The sequence below is a fragment of the Ursus americanus genome, chromosome 25 (assembly GCF_024610735.1).
Source record: "Ursus americanus isolate L20-20 chromosome 25, mUrsAme1.1.p, whole genome shotgun sequence".
NCBI lineage: Eukaryota > Metazoa > Chordata > Mammalia > Carnivora > Ursidae > Ursus > Ursus americanus.
Window position 1 is genome coordinate 8,769,575 of NC_142151.1, and position 20,946 is coordinate 8,790,520.

The 20,946-nt window shown below is 52.7% G+C and overlaps 2 protein-coding genes across 4 annotated transcripts in view; both read left to right on the top strand.

Annotated features, from left to right (window-relative positions):
• Positions 1 to 13,972, top strand: part of CD4 (CD4 molecule) — a 38,304-nt gene extending 24,332 nt beyond the window's left edge. For 2 of the 3 annotated variants that reach the window (XM_045781347.2, XM_045781348.2), the window contains exons 4-10: positions 7,765 to 7,923; positions 8,303 to 8,560; positions 9,651 to 9,983; positions 10,771 to 10,971; positions 11,557 to 11,681; positions 12,010 to 12,077; positions 12,444 to 13,972. In XM_045781347.2, coding sequence (XP_045637303.1) covers positions 7,765 to 7,923; positions 8,303 to 8,560; positions 9,651 to 9,983; positions 10,771 to 10,971; positions 11,557 to 11,681; positions 12,010 to 12,077; positions 12,444 to 12,471 — 1,172 coding nt within the window. In that variant the 3' untranslated portion in view covers positions 12,472 to 13,972. The remainder of the gene's footprint in view (positions 1 to 7,764; positions 7,924 to 8,302; positions 8,561 to 9,650; positions 9,984 to 10,770; positions 10,972 to 11,556; positions 11,682 to 12,009; positions 12,078 to 12,443) is intronic. The other variant, XM_045781349.2, reaches the window with a different exon arrangement.
• A 958-nt stretch (positions 13,973 to 14,930) lies between these two features.
• Positions 14,931 to 20,616, top strand: GPR162 (G protein-coupled receptor 162). The gene is made up of 5 exons (XM_045781343.2): positions 14,931 to 15,003; positions 16,599 to 17,894; positions 18,582 to 18,771; positions 19,384 to 19,541; positions 19,847 to 20,616. The coding sequence occupies exons 2-5, from the start codon at positions 17,028 to 17,030 to the stop codon at positions 20,396 to 20,398; spliced, it is 1,767 nt and encodes a 588-aa protein (XP_045637299.1). The 5' UTR covers positions 14,931 to 15,003; positions 16,599 to 17,027; the 3' UTR covers positions 20,399 to 20,616.
• Positions 20,617 to 20,946: the final 330 nt, after the last annotated feature.

Consider the following 20,946-nt stretch of genomic DNA (forward strand, 5'->3'; position numbering starts at 1 on the left):
AATTATGTGGTATTGGTGGAGGGGTAGACACATAGTTCAATGGAGCAAAATAGAGAACCCATAAATAGATCCTCATAAATATATCCAACAGACTTTTTTTTTTTCAAAGGTGCATTGAAGGAAAAATAGCCTTTTCAATAAATAGTGCTAGGATAATTGGAAATCCATAGGTAAAAACAATCATCAGCAACAATAAACCCTTGACCTAAGTATCACACCTCATCTAAAAACTAACTCAAAATGGACTATGAACTTCAATGGAAAAGTATAACCCATACAAGAGAAATTTCAGGACTTAGGCTGGGCAAAGAGCTCTTGAACTTGATACCAAAAGCACAATCCCTAAAAGGAAACATGCATAAATTGGTCTTCATCAAAATTAAAAACTTTGCTCTGCAAAAGTCTACCAAGAAGAGGAAAAGACAATTTATAGAATGTAAGAAAATATATGCAAACTACCTATCCAACAAAGGACTAGTACCTTGAATGTGTAAACAATTCTGAAAACTCAATACCAAAAAAACCCCAAAGACAAAAAAAAAATAAAACCCCAATCCAATTAGAAAATGGGCAAAAGATATGAACAGATATTTTACCAAAGAGGATATAGAGATGGCAAAAGACACATGAAAAGGTATTCAATATCATTAGATATTAGAGAAATGTGAATCAGCACCACAATGAGATATCACTACACACCTATCAGAATGGCCAAAATAAAAAAATAGTAACAATACTAAATGCTGGTGAAGATGAAGAGAAACTGGTTTACTCTGGCATTGTTGGTGGGAATATATAATGGTACAGCCATTCTGGAAGAAAGTTTGGCAGTTTCTTAAGAACTAAACAAGCAACAACCCAGCAATTGCACTCCTAGGCATTTATCCCAGAGAAATGAAATGAAGATTCATGTTGACCCAGAAATTTGTATACAGTTGTTTATAGCAGATTTACTCATAATAGCCCACAACTAGAAACAACCCAAATGTCCTTCAGTGGGTAACTGACTATATGTATATCATGGAATACTTTTTGGCAGTAATAAGAATGAACTATAGATACATACAGCAACCTGAAAAAAAAAGTCAATCCCAAAAGGTAACATACTGTATAATTCCATCTATATAACATACTTGAAATGACAGATTGTAGAAATGGAGAACAGATTCGTGATTACCAGAGCTTAAGGGAGGGAAGGAGACATGGCTAGAAAAGGGCAACATCCTTGTGGTGTTAGAAATGTTCTGTATCTTGACTGTGTTGTTGCCAATATCTTGGTCGTGATAGTCTACAGTTTTGCAAGTTACCATTGGGGTGGCCCGGGTAAAGGGTACTCGAGATTTCTGTATCATTTCTTACAGTTATATTGAAATAAAAAATTTTATTTAACAAATCAAGGGAATAAAAAGATTAGCTCTCATAATTTAAATAAAACAAAGAATGACGAAGCTTCACATGTATATGCTTAGAAGGATGTCAAGCATATTTTAAGTGAAAAGAGTACGTGTATGTTAATCTAATCTCATTTTAAAGATTTATTTATTTGAGAGAGAAAGAGAGAGTGCGGGGAGGGGCAGAGGGAGAAAATCTTCAAGCAGACTCCGTGCTGAGCGTGGAGCCCAGTGCGGGGCTCAATCCCATGACCCATGTGATCATGACCTGAGCTGAAACCTAAGATGCTTAACCAACGGAGCCACCCAGGCACCCCAATATAATCCCACTGTAATTTAAAAATTCAATGGGTATGAATATATGTTTGCTCGAGCAAAGAAAAATGTACGGAGGAATCAATACCAAATTGTTTACCGTAATATCAGAAGGGTAGGCAAGGGAAAAGGGAAGTGTTGAGTCTGTAAATTTTGTAATTCAAAACTAAAAAGTAAAGACTACTCTAACACAACTTTGAAAATGTCTTATTATGAATATTTTCCTTTTCATTAAAATTGTTTTAATATAATTGCACCAAAAATAATAAGATACCTAGGAATAAACCTAACCAAAAAGGTGAAAGACCTGTACTCTGAAAAATATAAACACTGATAAAGAAATTGAAGATGACACAAAGAATTGGAAAAAACATTCCACACTCGTGGATGAGAAGAACAAATATTACTAAAATGTCTGTATTACCCAAAGCAATCTGCAGATTTAATGCAATCCCTATCAAAATACCAACAGCAGTTTTCACAGAGCTAGAACAAACAATCCTAAAATTTGTATGGAACCATGAAAGACCCCGAATAACCAGAGCAATCTTGAAAAAGAAAAGCAAAGCCGGAGGCATCACAATTCCAGACTGCAAGTTATGTTACAAAGCATTAGTAATCAAAACAGTATGGTACTGGCATAAAAATAGACACGTAGATCAATAGAACAGAATAGAAAACCCAGAAATGAACTCACAATTGTATGGTCTATTAATCTTTGACAAAGAAGGCAAGAATATCCAATGAGAAAAAGACAGTCTCTTCAACAAACGGTGCTGGGAAAACTGGACAGCAACACGCAAAAGAATGACACTGGACCACTTTCTTATGCCATACACAAAAATAAACGCAAAATGGCTTGAAGACCTAAATGTGAGACCTGAAACCATAAAAATCCTAGAAGAGAGCACAGGCGGTAACTTCTGTGACATCAGCCGTAGCAACTTCTTTCAAAAATGTCTCCTGAGGCAAGGGAAGTAAAAGCAAAAATAAACTGTTGGGACTACATCAAAATAAAAAGTTTCTGCACAGTGAAGGAAACAATCAACAAAACTAAAGGGCAACCTATGGAATGGGAGAAGGTGTTTGTAAATGACATATCCAATTAAGGGTTAGTATCCAAAATATATAAAGAACTGATACAACTCAACACCCAAAACACAGATAATCCTCCCTAAAAAGGGACAACAGACATGAAGAGACATTTCTCCAAAGAAGACATACAGATATACCAACAGACACATGAAAAGTTGTTCAACATCAGTCATCATCAGGGAAACGCAGATGAATGCAAATCAAAACTACAGTGCGTTGTCACCTCACACCCGTCGGAATGGCTAAACCAAACATCAAAAGCACAAGAAACAGCAAGTGTTGGTGAGGGTGTGGAGGAAGAAGAGCCCTCTTGCACTGTTGGTGGGAATGCAAACTGGTGCAGCCACTGTGGAAAACAGTATGGAGGTTCCTCAAAACATTAAAAATAGAGCTACCCTATGACCCAGGAATTGCATTCCTAGGTATTTACCCAAGGAACACAAGAACACTAATTCAAAGGGATTACATGCACCCCTATGTTCATTGTAGCATTATTTACAGTAGCCAAGATATGGAAGCAGCCCAAGGGTCCGTGGATAGACGAATGGATAAAGAGGGTGTGGCATATATACACAATGGAATATTATTCAGCCATAAAAAAGAATGAAATGTGGCTATTTGCAGCAACATGGATGGAGCTAGAGAGTATAATGTTAAGTGAAATAAATCAGTCAGAGAAAGACAAACATCACATGAATTCACTCATAGGTGGAATTTCAGAAACAAAACAAACCAGCAAAGGGGAAAAAATAAGAGAGAGAGACAAAACAAGAAACAGACTCTTAATTATAGAGAACAAACTGATGGTTATCAGAGGGGTAGTGGGTGGGGGGATGGGTTAAATAGGAAGAAAGAAAAAACATTATTTGGGTTATTTTGGTGCCAACCTAATATTCCATCAAATTAATATACCCTAATATATAGACATTATCTTTTTGTCTAATGTTGCACCCTATTGACAACACTATTATTTTTGTTACATTTGGTTTGCATTTTTAAATTATTGTTTTTAAGGATAACATTCTAGAAATGAAATTAAGGATATAAACATTCAATTTTATTTTTTTTAAATATTTTATTCATTTATTTGACAGAGAGAGAGCGTGCAAGCAGGGAAGAGGCAGGCAGAGTGAGAAGGAGAAACAGACTCCCTACTGAGCAGGGAGCCCGATGAGGGGCTCAATCCCAGGACCCTGTGACCATGACTTGAGCCGAAGGCAGACGCTTAACCAACTGAGACACCCGGGTGCCCCAAGGATATAAACTTTTAATAATAGATAGTATATACTGCAAGATTGCTTCTAGAAAGGTTCCATCCGGTGCCTTTTCCACTAGCACCCTCGCCAGCACGGAGTAGTATTATTTAACTCTTTCTTTTTTCTTTCTTTCTTTCTTTCTTTCTTTCTTTCTTTCTTTCTTTCTTTCTTTCTTTCTTGCTTTCTTGCTTTCTTGCTTTCTTGCTTTCTTGCTTTCTTGCTTTCTTTCTCTCTCTCTTTCTCCTTCCTTCCTTCCTTCCTTCCTTCCTTCCTTCCTTCCTTCCTTCCTCTCTTTCTTTTTTTGCTAATTTGATAGTTGAAAAATATTATTGTTGTTTTAATTTGCATTTCTTTGATTGCCTGTGAGGCTGGAACAATGTGCTCCTTTCTAAAAATTCTCCTCTTTTGTGTCAGTGCTTTTGTTCTGTTTCTAGGATTTGATTTTCCTTCTGAGGAGGGCAGTTTCATTCTCCTGACTCCCCCAATTTCTAAACCAGAGAGTCAGGATTTTTTTTTTCCCTCTACTTCAATCCCTGGTTTCCCGTCAGTTACCTGTGATAGCCATGCCTCCCTTTGAAAGTGTTTTTCTGTTTCATCTTGTTAAAACGAAAGCGACAGGTCCAAAATGGTGTCACTTAGGTTAAGACAATGAGTCAGTAAACCGAGACTTAATACCTAACCTAACTGTAGTTTCAACCCCCAGAAATGTGACCTTTAACCAGTCAACATGGGAATTTCCGGATCAGCACCAGGAAGTTTACTGATGGACCCCTTCTGTTTCCCTTAGGAGGGTGATCTTGCCTAAAACACTGAATTCATTGCTAATAATTTCCTTTTCTCCACTTCCTCTCTATCTTTAAGAACCTTTCCTTTTCTGGGGTACCCAGGTGGCTCTGTCAGTGAAGCTTAAGCGTTGACTTTAGTTCAGGTCATGATCTCAGGGTCCTGGGATGGAGCCCTGCTCAGAGGGGAGTTTGCTTGTCCCTCTGCCCACCGCTCCCCCCATGCTCTCTCTCTCAAATAAATAAATAAACTCTTAAAACAAACAAACAAACAAACAAACAAACAAACAAACAAACCTTTCCTTCTCTGTAGCCCTTCGGAGCTCCCCTTTACTAGCTAGATAGGATGCTGCCCAATTCATTAATCCATTAATAAAGCCAATTAGATCTCTACAATTCACTCAGTTGAATTTTTGTTATTTAACAATCTTCTTGGTTTTCATGAGAATGGCACCATCCTTAGCCAAGGCCACAGAACTCCCCCACCTGAATTAGAGAGGAAGCTTCTTGGCAATTCTCTCTCTTCCCAGTCCCTCCTACTTTGATTTCTCTTCCACCTGCTTCGATACTGACCTCCAAAGCAACACCTTGTACATGTCACCTCCTACGCCATTGGACCCGGCTCAGAAGCCTCTGCCGGACATTCACCACCCGGCCATCGCTTCCCACAGCTTCCCAGCTGGAAACAGAGACACCCACTCACGTGGTTTCCTCATTGCTTTGAGATGGCTGGCTATACTGCTTTCCTGGAGACTTTCCACTTCCTGGATGTGCTCATTCCTCCCCTTCCTTCTTTCCGGCTGCCTATTCTTCTTTTAAGGCTTGGTGCAACACAGGTCTTCTCCACAATTTGTCCCAGACTCACCCATACTCTTAGACCTTTGGCACCGCCTTTTGATTTCTTCTACAAAGTTATGTGACAGCCTGCCCAAGTGACAGGGCCCAGAAGAGGAAAAGGAAAGCAAGGAGGAAGAGTATTTTTAGGGAAAGGGTCACCCACTTCATTTTCAACCAAGTGAGTTTTAGGGGATGGCAGGATTTTCAGATGAAGTTATCTCTTGGGCTATTGGAAATGTGGGTCCAGAATTGAGAAGAGAGGTTGGGGTCGGGAATATCAATTTGGGAGTCATCCATGGGCTCTGACAGGGGGTGCCCTGGGATTTGGAATGTCTGTGGAAATGGGGAAGAGGACGTGAGACAGAGTCTGGGTAACATCTAAAGCCAGTTGTCAGAAGAAGAGCCCAAGGTGAAGAAAAGGAAATGGGGCTCACATCTAAGGAGAGGACCAAACAAGGTAGAAAGGGGGCAGAACCCGAGAGGGCTACTAGTCCAAGAAGCTTGGTAAATTGTGAAAAGAATGCTGCAGGATTTCAGAGCCACAGGGGAGCTAAGCCAAGTGCGGAGCCAGGGACAGAGCCAGAGGGCAGGGACTCCCAGAGTCAAGTACAGGGGGCGTGGGGGTAGTGCTGAGGGAGAGTCCAGGGCTACAGCTCATCTGGAAAGGTCTCCCAGGGGGGATGAGCCTGGGCAGTGGGGGCAGCAGGAAGCTTGGGAGAATGCTCGGCCAACATGACACCCAGGCTCCCGCACCCAGGTGGCGAGAGGGTCCGTGACTGCTCAGGGGGACAGAAGTGGAGCCCAAGGGATTGAGGGTGGGGTTCTCAGTCACCTTTGCCCCATCCCTCCAAATATGCATTCTAAGTAAAAATTGTGCATTTGCTACGTAAGATTAGCCTCTAAAGCCGTATCTACAGAAATTCTGGAGCTGCCGCCCCACCCAGAAAGTGATTAGCTAAAGAGAAGAACTTCCACCTGGTGATGGTTGTTAGGTATGAAGGGAGGAGACGGAGGAGGCCACATGTCCTTGCCTGAGGAACTTTCCAGACACAGTACCGCATCGTATACCCAACAGGCCCGGATTTTAATCCTGGCTCCGCCACTTACTGGAGTCAAATTCAAAAGGTAGAAAAGGGTATGTAGTGAGAAGCTTCCTTCCCACACCTGTCCCCAGGGGTATTCACTCCCTCTCCATAGGAGGAACCAAACCTACCATGTTCTTCTAGAAATATTTGTTCCTATACATGGCATCTGCAGAGAGATAGATACAGATAGATAAATTTCTCCCTCCTTTGGAAACAAATGGTGGCCTGTCTAATATCTTGCTTTGTTCAGTGAATGATGTTTCTTAGCTATTATTCCACTCGGGAGATGGCTTCCTTCCTCTTTTCATGCAGCATTCCACTGCAGGGGCGAGCTCAAATTCACTTAACCTAGTCTTTCTCGGTGGACTGGTGTCTGTGTACGTGCATTTGTAATTCTGGTAGATACTGTAAATGACCTTCCGATGAAATCGTACTGGTTAACGTTCTTGCCAACGAAGCGTAAGTACAAGGCGGGGCAACTCCGTAATCTGTAAAAGAAGCCAAAGAGCTCCTACTTCTCGGAACTGTCGTGAAGATTACTTGAGATGAAGCCCGCCAAGCATCGGGCACTGTGGGAGCTGGTGCTCTTGAAATAAGGAGAGTATTTTATTTTGGATGAAGGAGATACTGTCCTGGCCAATTCAGTAGAATATGACAGGACCGCCTCACCAGCGGCAGATGCTATAGGAAGTCGGCAAGAGAGATCAGAAAAGCTGTGGGCCGGGCGCCTGGGTGGCACAGTGGTTAAGCGTCTGCCTTCAGCTCAGGGCGTGATCCCAGCGTTCTGGGATCGAGCCCCACATCAGGCTCCTCTGCTGGGAGCCTGCTTCTTCCTCTCCCACTCCCCTGCTTGTGTTCCCTCTCTCGCTGGCTGTCTCTCTCTCTGTCAAATAAATAAATAAAAATCTTAAAAAAAAAAAAAAGAAAGAAAAGCTGTGGGCCTTGCCCTCCCCAGGGAGGCTTCAGGCTACCCCAACCTCCTCCATGTGGCTTCTGCTCCCAGGTGCCTCCAGGCTGAAGCCTCGCGTCGAAACGAAAAAAAACCTGTGGGACCAAGGATCCTATCCTCTGATCATCAAGGATCTTGAAGCAGCAGACTCAGGGGTTTACTTCTGTGAGGTAGCAGGCAAGACGCAAGAGGTGGAGTTGCTGGTGTTCAACGGTGAGTGGATGAGGACCCCTCCAGACAGCCTGCCTTCCTCCCTGACTCCCACTCCTCCACCAAACCAGACCCGAGTTCGCGGTGCCTCTACAGTCCAGAGACGGCTTGGACTGGCCCTCACGTCTCTCCAAACCTTCCTCGGGCAGAAACCTAGGGGGGCGGGGAGACAAGGGCAGGAGGCAGAGGAAGGGGGGGAGAGCAGCAAAGGCAGAGAGGAAGGGAGCCAGCAGGAGGAGGAGAGAGGGAGACTCTGCCTTGGGCTGGGGCTGGGTCCCTGGGTCTTAGCGGGGGTAACGGAGAGACACTCTTGGTTTCCTGGCCTCTTCCTTCCCCTTGGGGAGAGCGTGTGTGTGACACAGGTGGCCTGCTCCTTTCACAGTGACTGCCAAGTGGGACACCGGCAGCAGCAGCAGCAGCAACATCCGCCTGCTGCAAGGGCAGCCGCTGACCCTGACCGTCGAGGGCCCGTCTGGTAGCAGCCCTTCTGTGCAATGGAAAGGTCCAGGGAATAAAAGCAAGGGCAGTGGCCAAAGCCTCTCACTGTCCGGGCTGGAGCTGCAGGACAGTGGTACCTGGACATGCACCATCTCCCAGAACCAGGAGACGGTGGTGTTCCACATAAACATCTTGGTGCTGGGTAAGGGGGGCGCCTCGCCCCTGCAGTCTCCCCTCTGCCTCAGTGGCGGACAGACCCTCCCTCCGCTCTCAGTGCTCTGCTCCTGGGTCTGCTGCTGGCCAACAGAGTGAGGCTAGGGCCAGTTCCCCCTGGAGCTGAAATCTGCCCCGAGGGGTACGCCGGGCCCTCTCTTCCTTGGGGTGCTAATGGCTGCCCCTCGGGGTGGTGGACATGGAGGACGGAAGGAAGGAAGGGACAGGGGATGTAAGGATGTGAGGGACCCCAAAAACTTCTGGAGGAGGCCCCAAGGGAGGAGCACCAAGGGCATGCTTTCTTTGCTGCCTCAGCCCTCCACTCCCACCAAGTTGCAGATCCCCTTGCTCGGGGGCACTAAGGCCGGCAAGCCAGCCCTGATGAAGTTCTGCACTGCACCTTTAGAATCCCGAGCTAGGCACCCTGGTGGGGGAGCAGGGGGAGGATACCAAGAGCCCAGAATGCATGTCCTAGCCCAGATCCTGTCTTCTGGGTGCTTCGGTGACCCAGGCCCGCTAGTGTGGTGGTTAAGTGCGCAAACCGCCTGAAATCCCGGCTCTGACTTCACCATGAGACCTCCGGCAGTGACCGCACCTCTCTGAGCCTTGGTTTCAGGGATGACGCCCATGGTGATAGTACAGACCTTGCAGCGTTACCGCGAGAATGAATGCGTGTAATGCACTTGACGGCGCAGGGCACCCAGTAAGCCCCAGGCAGGCGTTTGCTCTGAACTTACGAAGGCTGATAAATGACGCGCCTCAGGAGCGCGTGCCCAATGCCCTCTGAGCTCCAGGGGTCCTGAGGAGGGAGAGGCCTCCTGTGGCTGGGCCGTTCTGGGAGGGCTTCCAGGGGGAGGAGGCACTGCCTTGGGAACGGACATGCTTGGGTGGAGAGAGCAGAGAGGAGAGGAGAGGTAGATGGGAATTTAAGGGCCTGAAGTGGCAACCTACGGGTTTGGACTCACCTGGTCCCTCCCCTTCCATCTCTCTGCTGCCCCCAGCCCATGCCTACCCTACCCCCATACATATCCCTCATCTTCCTATGTCCTGAGCCAGCTTCTCTCTCTTCCCGCCTCCAGCTTTCCAGAAGGTCTCTAACACAGTCTATACAAAAGAAGGGGATCAGGTGGAGTTCTCCTTCCCGCTTAGCTTCGAGGATGAAAACCTGAGCGGGGAGCTGAGGTGGCAGGCAGAGGGGGCTCCCTCCTCCCTGCTCTGGAGCTCCTTCGTCTTGGAGAACAGGAAGCTGTCTGTGAAAGAGCTCCACGTCCCCAAACTCCAGCTGAAGGAATCGCTCCCACTCAGCTTTGTCCTGTCCCAGGCTTCGTCTCGGTATGCTGGCTCTGGAACCCTCACTCTGAGTCTTGCCAAGGGGACACTGCAGCGGGAAGTGAATCTCGTGGTGATGAGAGGTGAGGAGGTAGGCTGAGAAGGGGAGGGCAGGGGCAGGAGGTGGAGAGGCATGGCCCAGGGCTCGCTCTGAGGAAGGGTTGGCCCCAAAAGGGATGCCTCGGCCTTGGCCCTAGTTCCCTGATGGAGCTGATCCAGGGCCTTCTGGTTTGGGGCTGGTTTTGAACTGAGACTGGAAGCCACATGTCCTTCCTGACATCCATGAGCCAGCCTGGGGTGGGCTCTGCTGAGAATCCCCCAAAGAGTGTGAGCTGAGAATCAGGGCTCTAATTCTGCCTCTGCCGAACCCTCTATGGCCCTCACTAAGCCTCCTGCCTCTGTGGGCCACTTTCTCCTGACAAGGATAACAGCATCAGCTCTTAGTATGATAGCGACGAGGGTAATGTCAGGCTCCGCACCGAGCTCTTTGCTTCCTTACCTCCCCCATCACCATAACTCCACAAATAACAATGCTAATACTTGATGCTTCCTATGTGCCAGACCCATTCAAGAGCTTTACGTGTGTTTGTGAATTTACTGTGTACTTAATTAATGTCTGGGGCTTGGGTTGTCAAGTAACTTGCAGGGACACACAGATAGTTAGCAGTGGGGTTAAGATTCAAGTCCAAGAGCCTGGGCCTCCAAAGCTATGTTTTCTTTATGTAACTGCTTGAAAATGTGCTCTGAGAGGCTCAAAGAAAAGCATCCCTGTGAGGTATTTTGATTGTTCTACTGAAGCCCCTTAGAGCATGGACTTTCCAGGAGCTCAGAGATCCAGGCTCCCTGCCTCAGGCTCTTACCCCTCTGCAGTGACTAAGTCTAAGAACAATTTGACCTGCGAGGTGCTGGGACCCACCTCCCCTGAGCTGACGCTGAGCTTGAATCTGGAGGAGCGGGCTGCCAAGGTCTCGAAGCAGCAGAAGCTGGTATTGGTGATGGACCCTGAGAGGGGCACATGGCAGTGTCTACTGAGTGACAAGGACAAAGTCCTGCTGGCATCCAAGATCGAGGGTGAGTGAGGATCCAGGTTCCCTGGGCTAACCCCAAGCCCCTCCCTCTTCAGTGGTGGGTTGGTGGAGACCACCCAGAGTCCCGGCCTCCCAATTCCTCTGAGAGGGGTGGGTTATTCTCCTGCTGCCTAGGTACACAGTGGGGATGAGGTAAGGCCAGGTGTGGTTCCCACCCATGACCCTGCAAGTTCCCACCTCCTTGAGGTCTACAGCCCAGGCATGGGGCCCATCTGACCAAGAGCCGCTTTCCCTGGTTCCTTTCCGAACCCGGACACACACACACACACACACACACACACACACACGCTCCCACATGCACACACGCATGCCCTGTGCACAGCCTGAAACCGCTGTTTCCAGTTCTCCAGAGTGCCCGGTGGTCTCCAAACCTTAAAACCCCTTACCCAGCCTTTCCCCTTCAGCCCTGGCAGCCTGTGAGAGCCCTGTGGACCCTGCCCTGCTCTCCCTGCCCAAGGTTAAGCCCCAAGTGTAGCTGGGCAGCGAGGCCTTCCTGGGGCCCTCCAGAATGCCCGGCACCCTGACAGAGGATAGTGAGCTGAAACATCTCTCTCTCTCACCCTTGCAGTTTTGCCCCCAGTGTTCACCAAGGCCTCGCCAAAGCTCTTAGCGATTGTGCTGGGCGGGATCTTAGGCCTTCTGCTTTTCGCGGGGCTCTGCATCTTCTGCTGTGTTAAGTGCTGGCACCGCAGGGTGAGTGAGCCACCCCAGAACCCCCTTTCACTCCCCACAGGGCCTCCCAGCACCTGGGGCCCCCAGAGTAGCAAAAGTATCCTGTGTATGTGAGCTGCTCCTGGCTCTCTCTGCCCACCCACCCAGTCCCCTCAGGGCAGACTGGGCCCTGTCCCAGATCCCATGCAGAGAGAGAGACTGGAAAGAGCAAAGAGTTAATTCTGGGACAGATGGCCTCAGCCACAGTACCTGCTTCTCCTCCCCTAGCTCTCCCCACTCCCCCCTCCAAGGGGCACCTCCCTTCTGGAGGCCTGGGACCCTCATGATTCCCCTCCTTCTTCCTGGACAGCGCCAGGCAGAGCGGATGTCCCAGATCAAGAGACTCCTCAGTGAGAAGAAGACCTGCCAGTGCCCTCAGTAAGGAACTGGGCGGGGGGGAGGGGGGAGCAGAGAGTGGGAAAGGGAGGGTGACAGCCGGGTGGGTGGGGGTGGGAGAAGAGAGGGACTGGAGGCGGCATGGAGGTGAGAAGATGGGGGCTCAAGGGAGGTGGTGGAGGGCAAAGAAGGGTGCAGAGGGGTGGCTGAGGAAGTGGGAAGCAGGAAGAGGGTGGAGAGCAGAGGTGAGGGGGCAGCAGGCCTGGGATATTTCTGGATACCACAGTGTAGCTGTGGCCCAGAGGCCGCCACTGCACAAGAAGGGGGAGTGTGGACTGGGAGACATGGAGCTTTGAGGAGGCAAAGGAGTTTGGAGAAGAATAAACTTGCTCTTCTTTGTTCCTCCAGCCGGTTCCAGAAGACAAATCTCATTTGAGGGGCAGGGCCAGGGGAGTGTCCCGCTTGCAGCCTCCCCAGCTGCCTTCCCCTGCCTTTCCTGCTGGGCTCCTGGGCCTGCGGGCCAGATGAATGTAGCAGACCACAGCACTTCCAGCCCTCTCCTGCTCTCCTTATCCACACTTGGCCACGGGTCCTCCTCTTGCAGAGGCTTACACCATTTCTTCCCCTTTTCCTTTGCGGAAAAGGAAAGCCCTATTGATGATTTCTTCCCAGCTCTCTCCCCCACGGCCCATTGGTCCCCAGGGAATCACGTGGGATCAGCCCTGCCTGGCTTGGAGGGCAAGGCTGGGTGTCTGAAGCATGAAGCCCAGGACTGTCATTTGACTGGACGGGACCTTAGGACCAGAGGGGGCAGGGACCAGCCCAAGATCACATGGCCAGAGGAAGGTAGACCCAGATCCAAAGTCAGCTGACTGCCAGCCTCCACTGCTCCATTTAGCCCGCTTCTCACTCTGTGTTGGCAGGACACAGACTCCCATCGTGACGTGTCCACCCACAGGCACCCCTGGACCCACACCCATGTACAGAGCACACATTTGTGCACAGACACAATTCATTACCCCCCAAGTAGTACGTGTCAGTTTCTGAGCCGGTTTCACATCCTTTGTCTGTTTAAACCTTAAGAAGAGCTTACAGAACTAGTAGTGTCAGGACCAAGATCAGCATCTCCAATTTATAGACCAGAAATGGAACTCAGAGAGGTCAGCGGATTGCGCAAGGTCACACAGCTCGTCAGTGCCAGGGGACTAGCCCAGGTCTCTGACTCCCTGGTTCCAGGGCTGTATCCCAAACACAGAGACAAGTTCCACTCACATCTCTGCAGCTGATTAGTCACTGATGCCCAGGACCCACCTCTGGATTCCTAAGAGCACACCACCCCAGGCAGGACCTGCCTCAGAGAGTTCAGAAACACAGAAGAGGACCCTCCCCCTGCCTAAAATCCCTCCTCTATCACCTGCTGGTGGCAGAAGCCTGTTACCAGAGGACAAAGCTGGCAGTTCTCCTAATCAGAGCACAGGCCCTATGGGAGAGACTGCCCAGTGACCTACCATTCACCCTGTTGCAGAACCTTCTGGAAGGTGAGCTTTGCCAGGGGAGGGGGTGGGGAGTTGGCTGGAAAGGGAACCCTCTGAGGGGACCTCCTGTGGAGGATGACAGAGCTGGGCTTCAGTCCCCCTGCCCTATACTTTCCTTCATCCCTCCCCCAAACCATCCAGGACACAGGAAAATTGAGGTTACAAGTAGTCTTCTTCCTCTTCTTCTTCATCTGTTTCTCTCAGGATCCCCAGCCTCCTCTGCCTCTCCTTCCTTCCCTTTCTCACCGCCCCTCTCAGTCCCTACCCCCTCTCCCCAGTCTTCTCTTTCCAGCTTGCCCCTTCCAGGAGGACTCCCCACCGCTTGCTTGCATGCATTCCAGCCCGCTGCCGCCCCTGCCTCCCTGAGCTGACAGAAAAATACAATAAACTTACTGCAAAGAAGATGTGTGTGTACGTGTGTATGTGAGAGAGACGGGCAGCCAGCCAGCCTCTTCTCTGGGGACCTGGATCTTCTGACATTCCGAATCAGACCCAGAGGAGGGGTTGCCAGGCTTGCCAGGGGAAGGAGATGAAGTTGCCCTTGGGGGTGGGGGGGGGGGCTGGTTCTGGAGGTGGATTAGCCACCTGCCCACCCCACAGGGCCCTGTGTGTGCGGGCGGCCCAGACTTGGGAATCACGCGCGGGCGCTGTACTGAGGGAGAGCTGCAGGGTTGTGTGCGCTCTACACACGCATGTGTGTGGTGGAGAAAAAGGACCAAGAGAAACTGTAATGTGTGCCTGCCAATTGTGTGCATCCCCAACAGAAGTGTGAGTTTGTGTTCCAGAAGGAGGAAGCGCTATGTGTGTGTTGGGGGGTGCATTCTTGGACACCCGTGTCCCCCCACCCCCCAGCAGCCCCAGCTTCAGCACAACCTCCAGCACTTGCCCCTCTGAGCTACACCCCGGGCGGGCGCAGCCCTCACGGATACACACGGTGACACATGCTTCCTCCTCCCCGAACACCACCAGCTGCTTCTCGGAGCTTGTGTTCGTGTCGAAAACCGGGGTGGGGTGGGGGCAGGACACGAACCGTCTCACCAATGAAGCCGGTTCCCCGCCAGCGTCCTCGCCCCCTCCCTGCCGGCTCCTTCCCTGCCCCTCCCCCTCCAAGTCGCCGCCGTCCAGTTCCCCGCCCCACACTCGCCCCCGCGCCCCCCGAGCCGCTCCCTGCCGGCCCCCGACCCGGGGCTCACGGGCGGCGTTCCTCCGGGAGAGGGGGGCTCCGACCGACCTGGGGTGGGCGGCAGAGACTGAGGGAGCGGCGGGCCGAGCCCGGGAGGCTGGGACCGAGGTTGGGGGGGGGGGGAGGGAGGCCCGGAGGGAAGGAGGGAGGGAAGGAGGAGGGCGGGCGAGCTGGAGCCGGCAGGCGGCGGGAGCCCGGGCGAGCCGCGTCGGGAGTGCGGTCTCCATGGCAGTGCCGGGCTCAGCCAGAGGTAAGACGACCCCGGCCCTGTCCCCCCGCGGCCCCCTCCCCGCCGCCCCACCCCCCGTCCCCAGCCGCCTCCTCTCCCCTCTGGCCGGCCCCTCCTCCCCAGCCACCTGCTGTCACTGCCCCGGAGAACACGGTGGGTGGCGGGAGGGAGGAGCCGCCTGACCTTACCCCTTCACCCCGAAAGGCGAGGGACCCCTGGCCCCGGTGGAGTCCCCCAGATCCCCCCTCCCACCTTCCTCTGATCTTTCTCTGTCCTTCACCTCCTCTCTGTCCTTCACATCCTTCCTGCCTCTCTCCCTCTCTGACTCCCCATCTCTTTCTTCCACAGCCCACCCGCTGGGCCTGGGTGGGGGTAGGTGGGAAGGGGTGCAAGGCTGTAGGGGAGAGTAGTGGGGGGGCGCTTCTGACCAATTCCTTCCACCTCCCTCAGGCTGGCCATTGCCATGGCAACTAGGGTGTACTGGGCTCCGGAGGGAACAAAGGTGGGGGGCGGACGAGGACCTCTCAGGGAGGGCAAGGATCTGAGGTTCTTCCACAGGAAGTAGACCCTCATACTGCTCTGCCCCATTTTTACCCCTGTTCCCCCCCCCCCCCAAAACCCTTAGCTCATCCTTCTTGCCTCTACTCTGTTCAGGGTTTCACCTGATTTCCTCTTAGCCCCATCCCCAGGGCTCACTGAAGCTCAGCTTCTCCAAATTCTGGACTATCCTCCTTCCCATCAGAGGGAAACTGAGGCTGGGGCAGGGGAGGAAAGAATGGAGGTCTACCAGTGGGAATCAGCACCTTATTGAACATCCGGCTTTTCTTCTCAGCCTCCCTGTTTCCTGCTTCCTCCTTCCACACAACCCCTCTTCCCTCCCAAGCCTCCTCTCCAGGGGTCTCTGGGGGTTTCCTTCTATTTTCAGATACTATCACTTTGCCCCCTCTTTCTTTCTCTTCTGCTCAAACTCTCCTCCTTCCCCCTAGTTCCCCATCTTTCCATTTCTGGATGCTTCTGATGTCAGCGGTTTCCCCGCCTTCGGGTTCCCTAGTCCCCCCTCCCCTTGGTCCCAGCCTCCTTTCTCCCATCTTCCCAGATCCCTGGCGAACTAGAGGGGGATCACACAGGCTTGGGGAAATGGGGCAGAGCATCAAGACCCCTGGGCCCAGGAGCTGGGACGCTGGGAAGGAGCTGGAATAGCACACATATCCCAGTTTACCATGAACCCTCAAAAAAGAAACAAGTCATGCACCTCCCAGCAGTAGCTCTGAAGAGAGATTCGGGGATGTGAAGATAGGGGTTGAACAGTACTGAGCAGGAGATATAAGAAGAAGGGACCTCGGGATGCCAGAGGGAGGAAAACAGACTGAAAGGGATAGGAGACAGGAGGTCAGAATACCTTCCTTCCGGACGGCCTGGAGAACAGGGCTCTTACCTGTGTGGGCTATGTGACTGGCCATCCGATTTAAGGCAGGAGATGTTCTGAATGACCCCACGACTCTTAGTAATCAGTTATTTCTACAGTTTCAAGAGAAGGGGGGCATGAGAAGTCAGCTGGAGACCAGCCTAGGCCCCACCTTTGCCCTCCCCCACCTCATGTCATCTCTCCCTTGCAGTTTGTCCAGGTGGCTGAGCCTCACCCCCCACACCCCTTGGGGCACCCAGAAGATCCCTGACTGGTCAAGAGCCAGAGGAAGACGAGACCCAGACGTCCCGGCGTGGGGACCAGAGCTCCTCAGCCAGCCTCATAGTTGGGAAAGCAGGCAGCTTGCCTCCCCCCTCAACCACAAGGATACTTCGGGAAGGGCCCAATATGGAGACTGAGGGCCACCTCCTCTGACCCTCAGTCTCCTCCCCTGCCCTCCACACCGGACCTTAGCTGGGTCAGTCATGCAATGCTGAGCAGTAGGGTAGGCCTAGGGGCGGCCTGCTTCACTATAGGGCAGGGATTGTACGCATCATGGGTGTGTGTGTGAGTGGGGCTCCTGGGTGAGACCTAGCCCCCACCCCCAGGAGTTCAAGGGGGGTGGGGGGCCGAGGATAGGATGGCTCGGGGAGGGGCAGGGGCAGAGGAGGCCTCCCTGCGCTCGAACGCATTGTCCTGGCTGGCCTGTGGGCTCCTGGCGCTGCTGGCCAATGCCTGGATCATCCTCAGCATCTCGGCCAAGCAGCAAAAGCACAAGCCGCTGGAGTTGCTGCTCTGCTTCCTGGCGGGCACGCACATACTCATGGCGGCCGTGCCCCTCACTACCTTCGCCGTGGTGCAGCTCCGGCGCCAGGCTTCCTCTGACTATGACTGGAACGAGAGCATCTGCAAGGTGTTTGTGTCCACCTACTACACTCTGGCCCTGGCCACCTGCTTCACAGTCGCCTCACTCTCCTACCATCGCATGTGGATGGTGCGTTGGCCCGTCAACTACCGCCTCAGCAACGCCAAGAAGCAGGCGCTGCACGCTGTCATGGGCATCTGGATGGTCAGCTTCATCCTCTCTACGCTGCCGTCCATTGGCTGGCACAACAATGGCGAGCGCTACTACGCTCGAGGCTGCCAGTTCATAGTCTCCAAGATTGGCCTGGGCTTTGGCGTCTGCTTCAGCCTCTTGCTACTTGGGGGCATTGTCATGGGGCTGGTCTGTGTGGCCATCACCTTCTACCAGACGTTGTGGGCCCGGCCCCGGAGGGCTCGGCTGGCCCGGAGAGCCGGGGTGGGGGTTGGGGCCAAGGGGGGTGGGCCAGGGGGGTTGGGTACCCGGCCAGCCTTTGAGGTGCCAGCCATTGTGGTGGAGGATGCCAGAGGGAAGCGGCGGTCCTCGCTGGACGGCTCTGAGTCGGCCAAGACATCCCTGCAGGTCACCAACTTGGTCAGCGCCATCGTCTTTCTCTATGACTCACTCACAGGGGTGCCCATCTTGGTGAGATTGGGGTCCCGCACCTGCTCTCCCCACTGTCCAGGCCCCAGCACAGTCACCTGACTTCCAAGTCCGTCAGCCATACAGCAGCTCTGCCATCCACCTTCCTCTCCACCTTCTGCCCACCCCCCTACATCTGTGAGTCCCCCACCTCCGTCACCCATCTCCACGTTCCCATTACCCCCAGCCTCGTCTGTTTTCCGGTTTCTACTACTCAACTCCACCACCCATGCTCCAGCTCCACCATCTATCCTGCGGCCACGCTTCAGCCCCCAGCAGCCCAGCTCCAGTCTCCGTTCCCTAACACTCTCGGGATATACCACAGGGTCTCTGAGCACTCCGGTGGAAACCCCAGAGAGCGCACCCCACCACCCCAGCTTCTTGCATCTCCACCTAGTCCCGATTCCTGAATTTCTCTCTGTGTTCAAGTTTTCTGTACCACGTCTGTTTCCGTCCCTCTGGACCTCAGGGCTTTGTCTCCAGTACTTGCCCCCACCTTCCTGTGAATCAGTCCCTTCCCCTCTGTTTACGCGATCTCCACCTCCGAGTTTGCCTCTGTCATGCTCCTCTGTGAATTGGGCCATACCTTCCATCTTGCCCACCCACCGCACTAGAATATTGGATCTGGGGTCAAGTGCGAGCTCTGGGCGCTGGGTCGTGACCGCGCGCCATTCCCCATCCTCCCGCTAGGTGGTGAGCTTCTTCTCGCTTAAGTCGGACTCGGCTCCGCCGTGGATGGTGCTGGCCGTGCTGTGGTGCTCCATGGCGCAGACGCTGCTGCTGCCCTCCTTCATCTGGTCCTGCGAGCGCTACCGTGCCGACGTGCGCACGGTGTGGGAGCAGTGCGTGGCCATCATGTCCGAGGAGGATGGCGACGACGGTCAGAGGAGGGACTGGGCTTTGGCTTTCCCGGGCTCCGGCTCCCTTTTCTACCCGCCCTTCCCTGTAGGGGGACGGGCTGCCCTGGAGAGCCCCCTGCTGGACGGAACCTGCGCCGCCCCTGGGCCGACTCCAGACTCCCCTTCCCCTAATCACGCACCCCGATGTATACCCACTGCTTCCTTCTGCACCGAGGGCTCCCTCCACCCGGCGGCGGCTTCCCTCTGGAAGCCCACACTACCCAGCTCTGCCTCCACTCTCCAGGCCGAGAGCCTGAGAAACAGTCCAGAGGTCTAACATAACCATAAAGGAAGGCTGTGGAACTAAGGGGAGGCTAAGCTCCCTGAGAGAGACCCCCAGCTACAGGGACAGTTCTTGGGGGTGGGGTTGGAACTGTTTCAATAAATGTGTCTATATGTATGAAGCACTAGGGACTTAGCAATGAATGCAACGGACGTTAGACACTCTTGCTTTTCCTCTTGGAGCTTACAGCCTAGTGGGAACAGGATTCTCCCGGGACCTTATAAAGGGGGTAGGAGGTTTTAAGGGGGGGGGGCAGGGAGGGAGGTGGGCATTCCCTGTGTGTAACCACCCTGCCCCTCTTCTCTCCTAGATGGGGGCTGTGATGACTATGCGGATGGCCGAGTGTGCAAAGTACGCTTTGATGCTAATGGTGCCACAGGACCCGGGGGCAGGGACCCCTCCCAGGTGAAGCTGCTGCCTGGAAGGCACATGCTCTTTCCCCCTCTTGAGAGGGTCCACTACCTACAGGTATGGGACTAGGGAGTGCACCTCCTATTTTGGGTACCCCCTTACTACTTGTCTCCAGTCTCTGCTGACCATCCCGATTCCCCACTCCCTAGCCCCGGCCTGCAGGGCACCTAAGGGGTAGGTGAAAGAAAGGTGTGGCAAGAGAGGCTCCCCTTCAGACCTCTCAGAACCAGGTCTGCCCATCAGAGGATGTTCTGCAAAAGTTTAAGGGGGTGGAGCCATCTTGCCAAGTCCCCACTTTGGTTCCTGCCTCTGCTCCCCTTTGTCCCTATAGCACCTCTGTATCTACCTTTTCCTCTCCCCAGGTCCCTCTGTCCCGCCGTCTGTCCCACGACGAGACCAACATCTTCTCTACTCCTCGGGCACCAGGCTCCATCCTGCATAAGTGGTCATCCTCTGATGACATCCGGGTCCTCCCTGCCCAGAGCCGAGCCCTGGGGGGTCCTCCTGAGTACCTGGGACGTAGACAAAGGCTGGAGGATGAGGAGGATGAGGAGGAAGCTGAAGGTGGGGGGCTGGCCAGCCTTCGCCAATTCCTGGAGGGTGGGATGTTGGGGTCAGGTGGGGGACCCCCACGGGGTCCTGGCTTCTTCCGGGAAGAGATCACCACCTTCATCGATGAGACACCTCTGCCTTCTCCGACTGCTTCGCCAGGGCCCTCTCCTCGGCGGCCCAGGCCCCTGGGCATCTCACCCCGCAGGCTCTCCCTTGGGTCCCCTGACAGCAGAGCCGTTGGACTTCCTTTGGGGTTAAGTGCAGGGAGACGCTGCTCCCTGACAGGAGGTGAGGGGAGTGCAAGACCTTGGGGAGGATCATGGGGCCCAGGTAACCCCATTTTCCCCCAGCTGACCCTGTGAGCCCAAGTGCGCCTGAGGGACTCAGAGGAGGGGCCCTGAGTGAGTAACACCAGTTCTGGCCCTGAGCCTAGGGCAGCTGCCTCCAGACTCCACGGAGATGGGCACTGGATCTGGGGCCTGGAGCCCCCTGCTGTCTCCCATCTCAAAGACCAGATGTCCTCCTCACCTTCCATCATCCTTAGCAAAATGTATTAAAGCCTGAAGTGTTACCATGGAAACCTCGGTGTCCTGTGTGCTAGGGTGGCAGAGGGTATGGTGGGAGGCTCAGGGGTGGAATGGCTCATAGAGGACAAAATAGAGCAGGGACAGTGACCGGAGGCACGGAAATACACCTGGAGAAAGACAAACTCAAACATGAAGACATACAGAGGGACAGGCTTATAAGAGCACCTTGTGCTGGGCATGGGCCTGGGGAGACACTCCAGTTTGCTGCTTTGGGGTGTAAAGGATCTCTGTCCAGATTTGTGGAAGTGGTTTCAGAGTGTGATTCCATGTGCCATCCCCCAACTTTCCTCCTTCCCCCAAATCCACCCATGCCTCACTTTCTG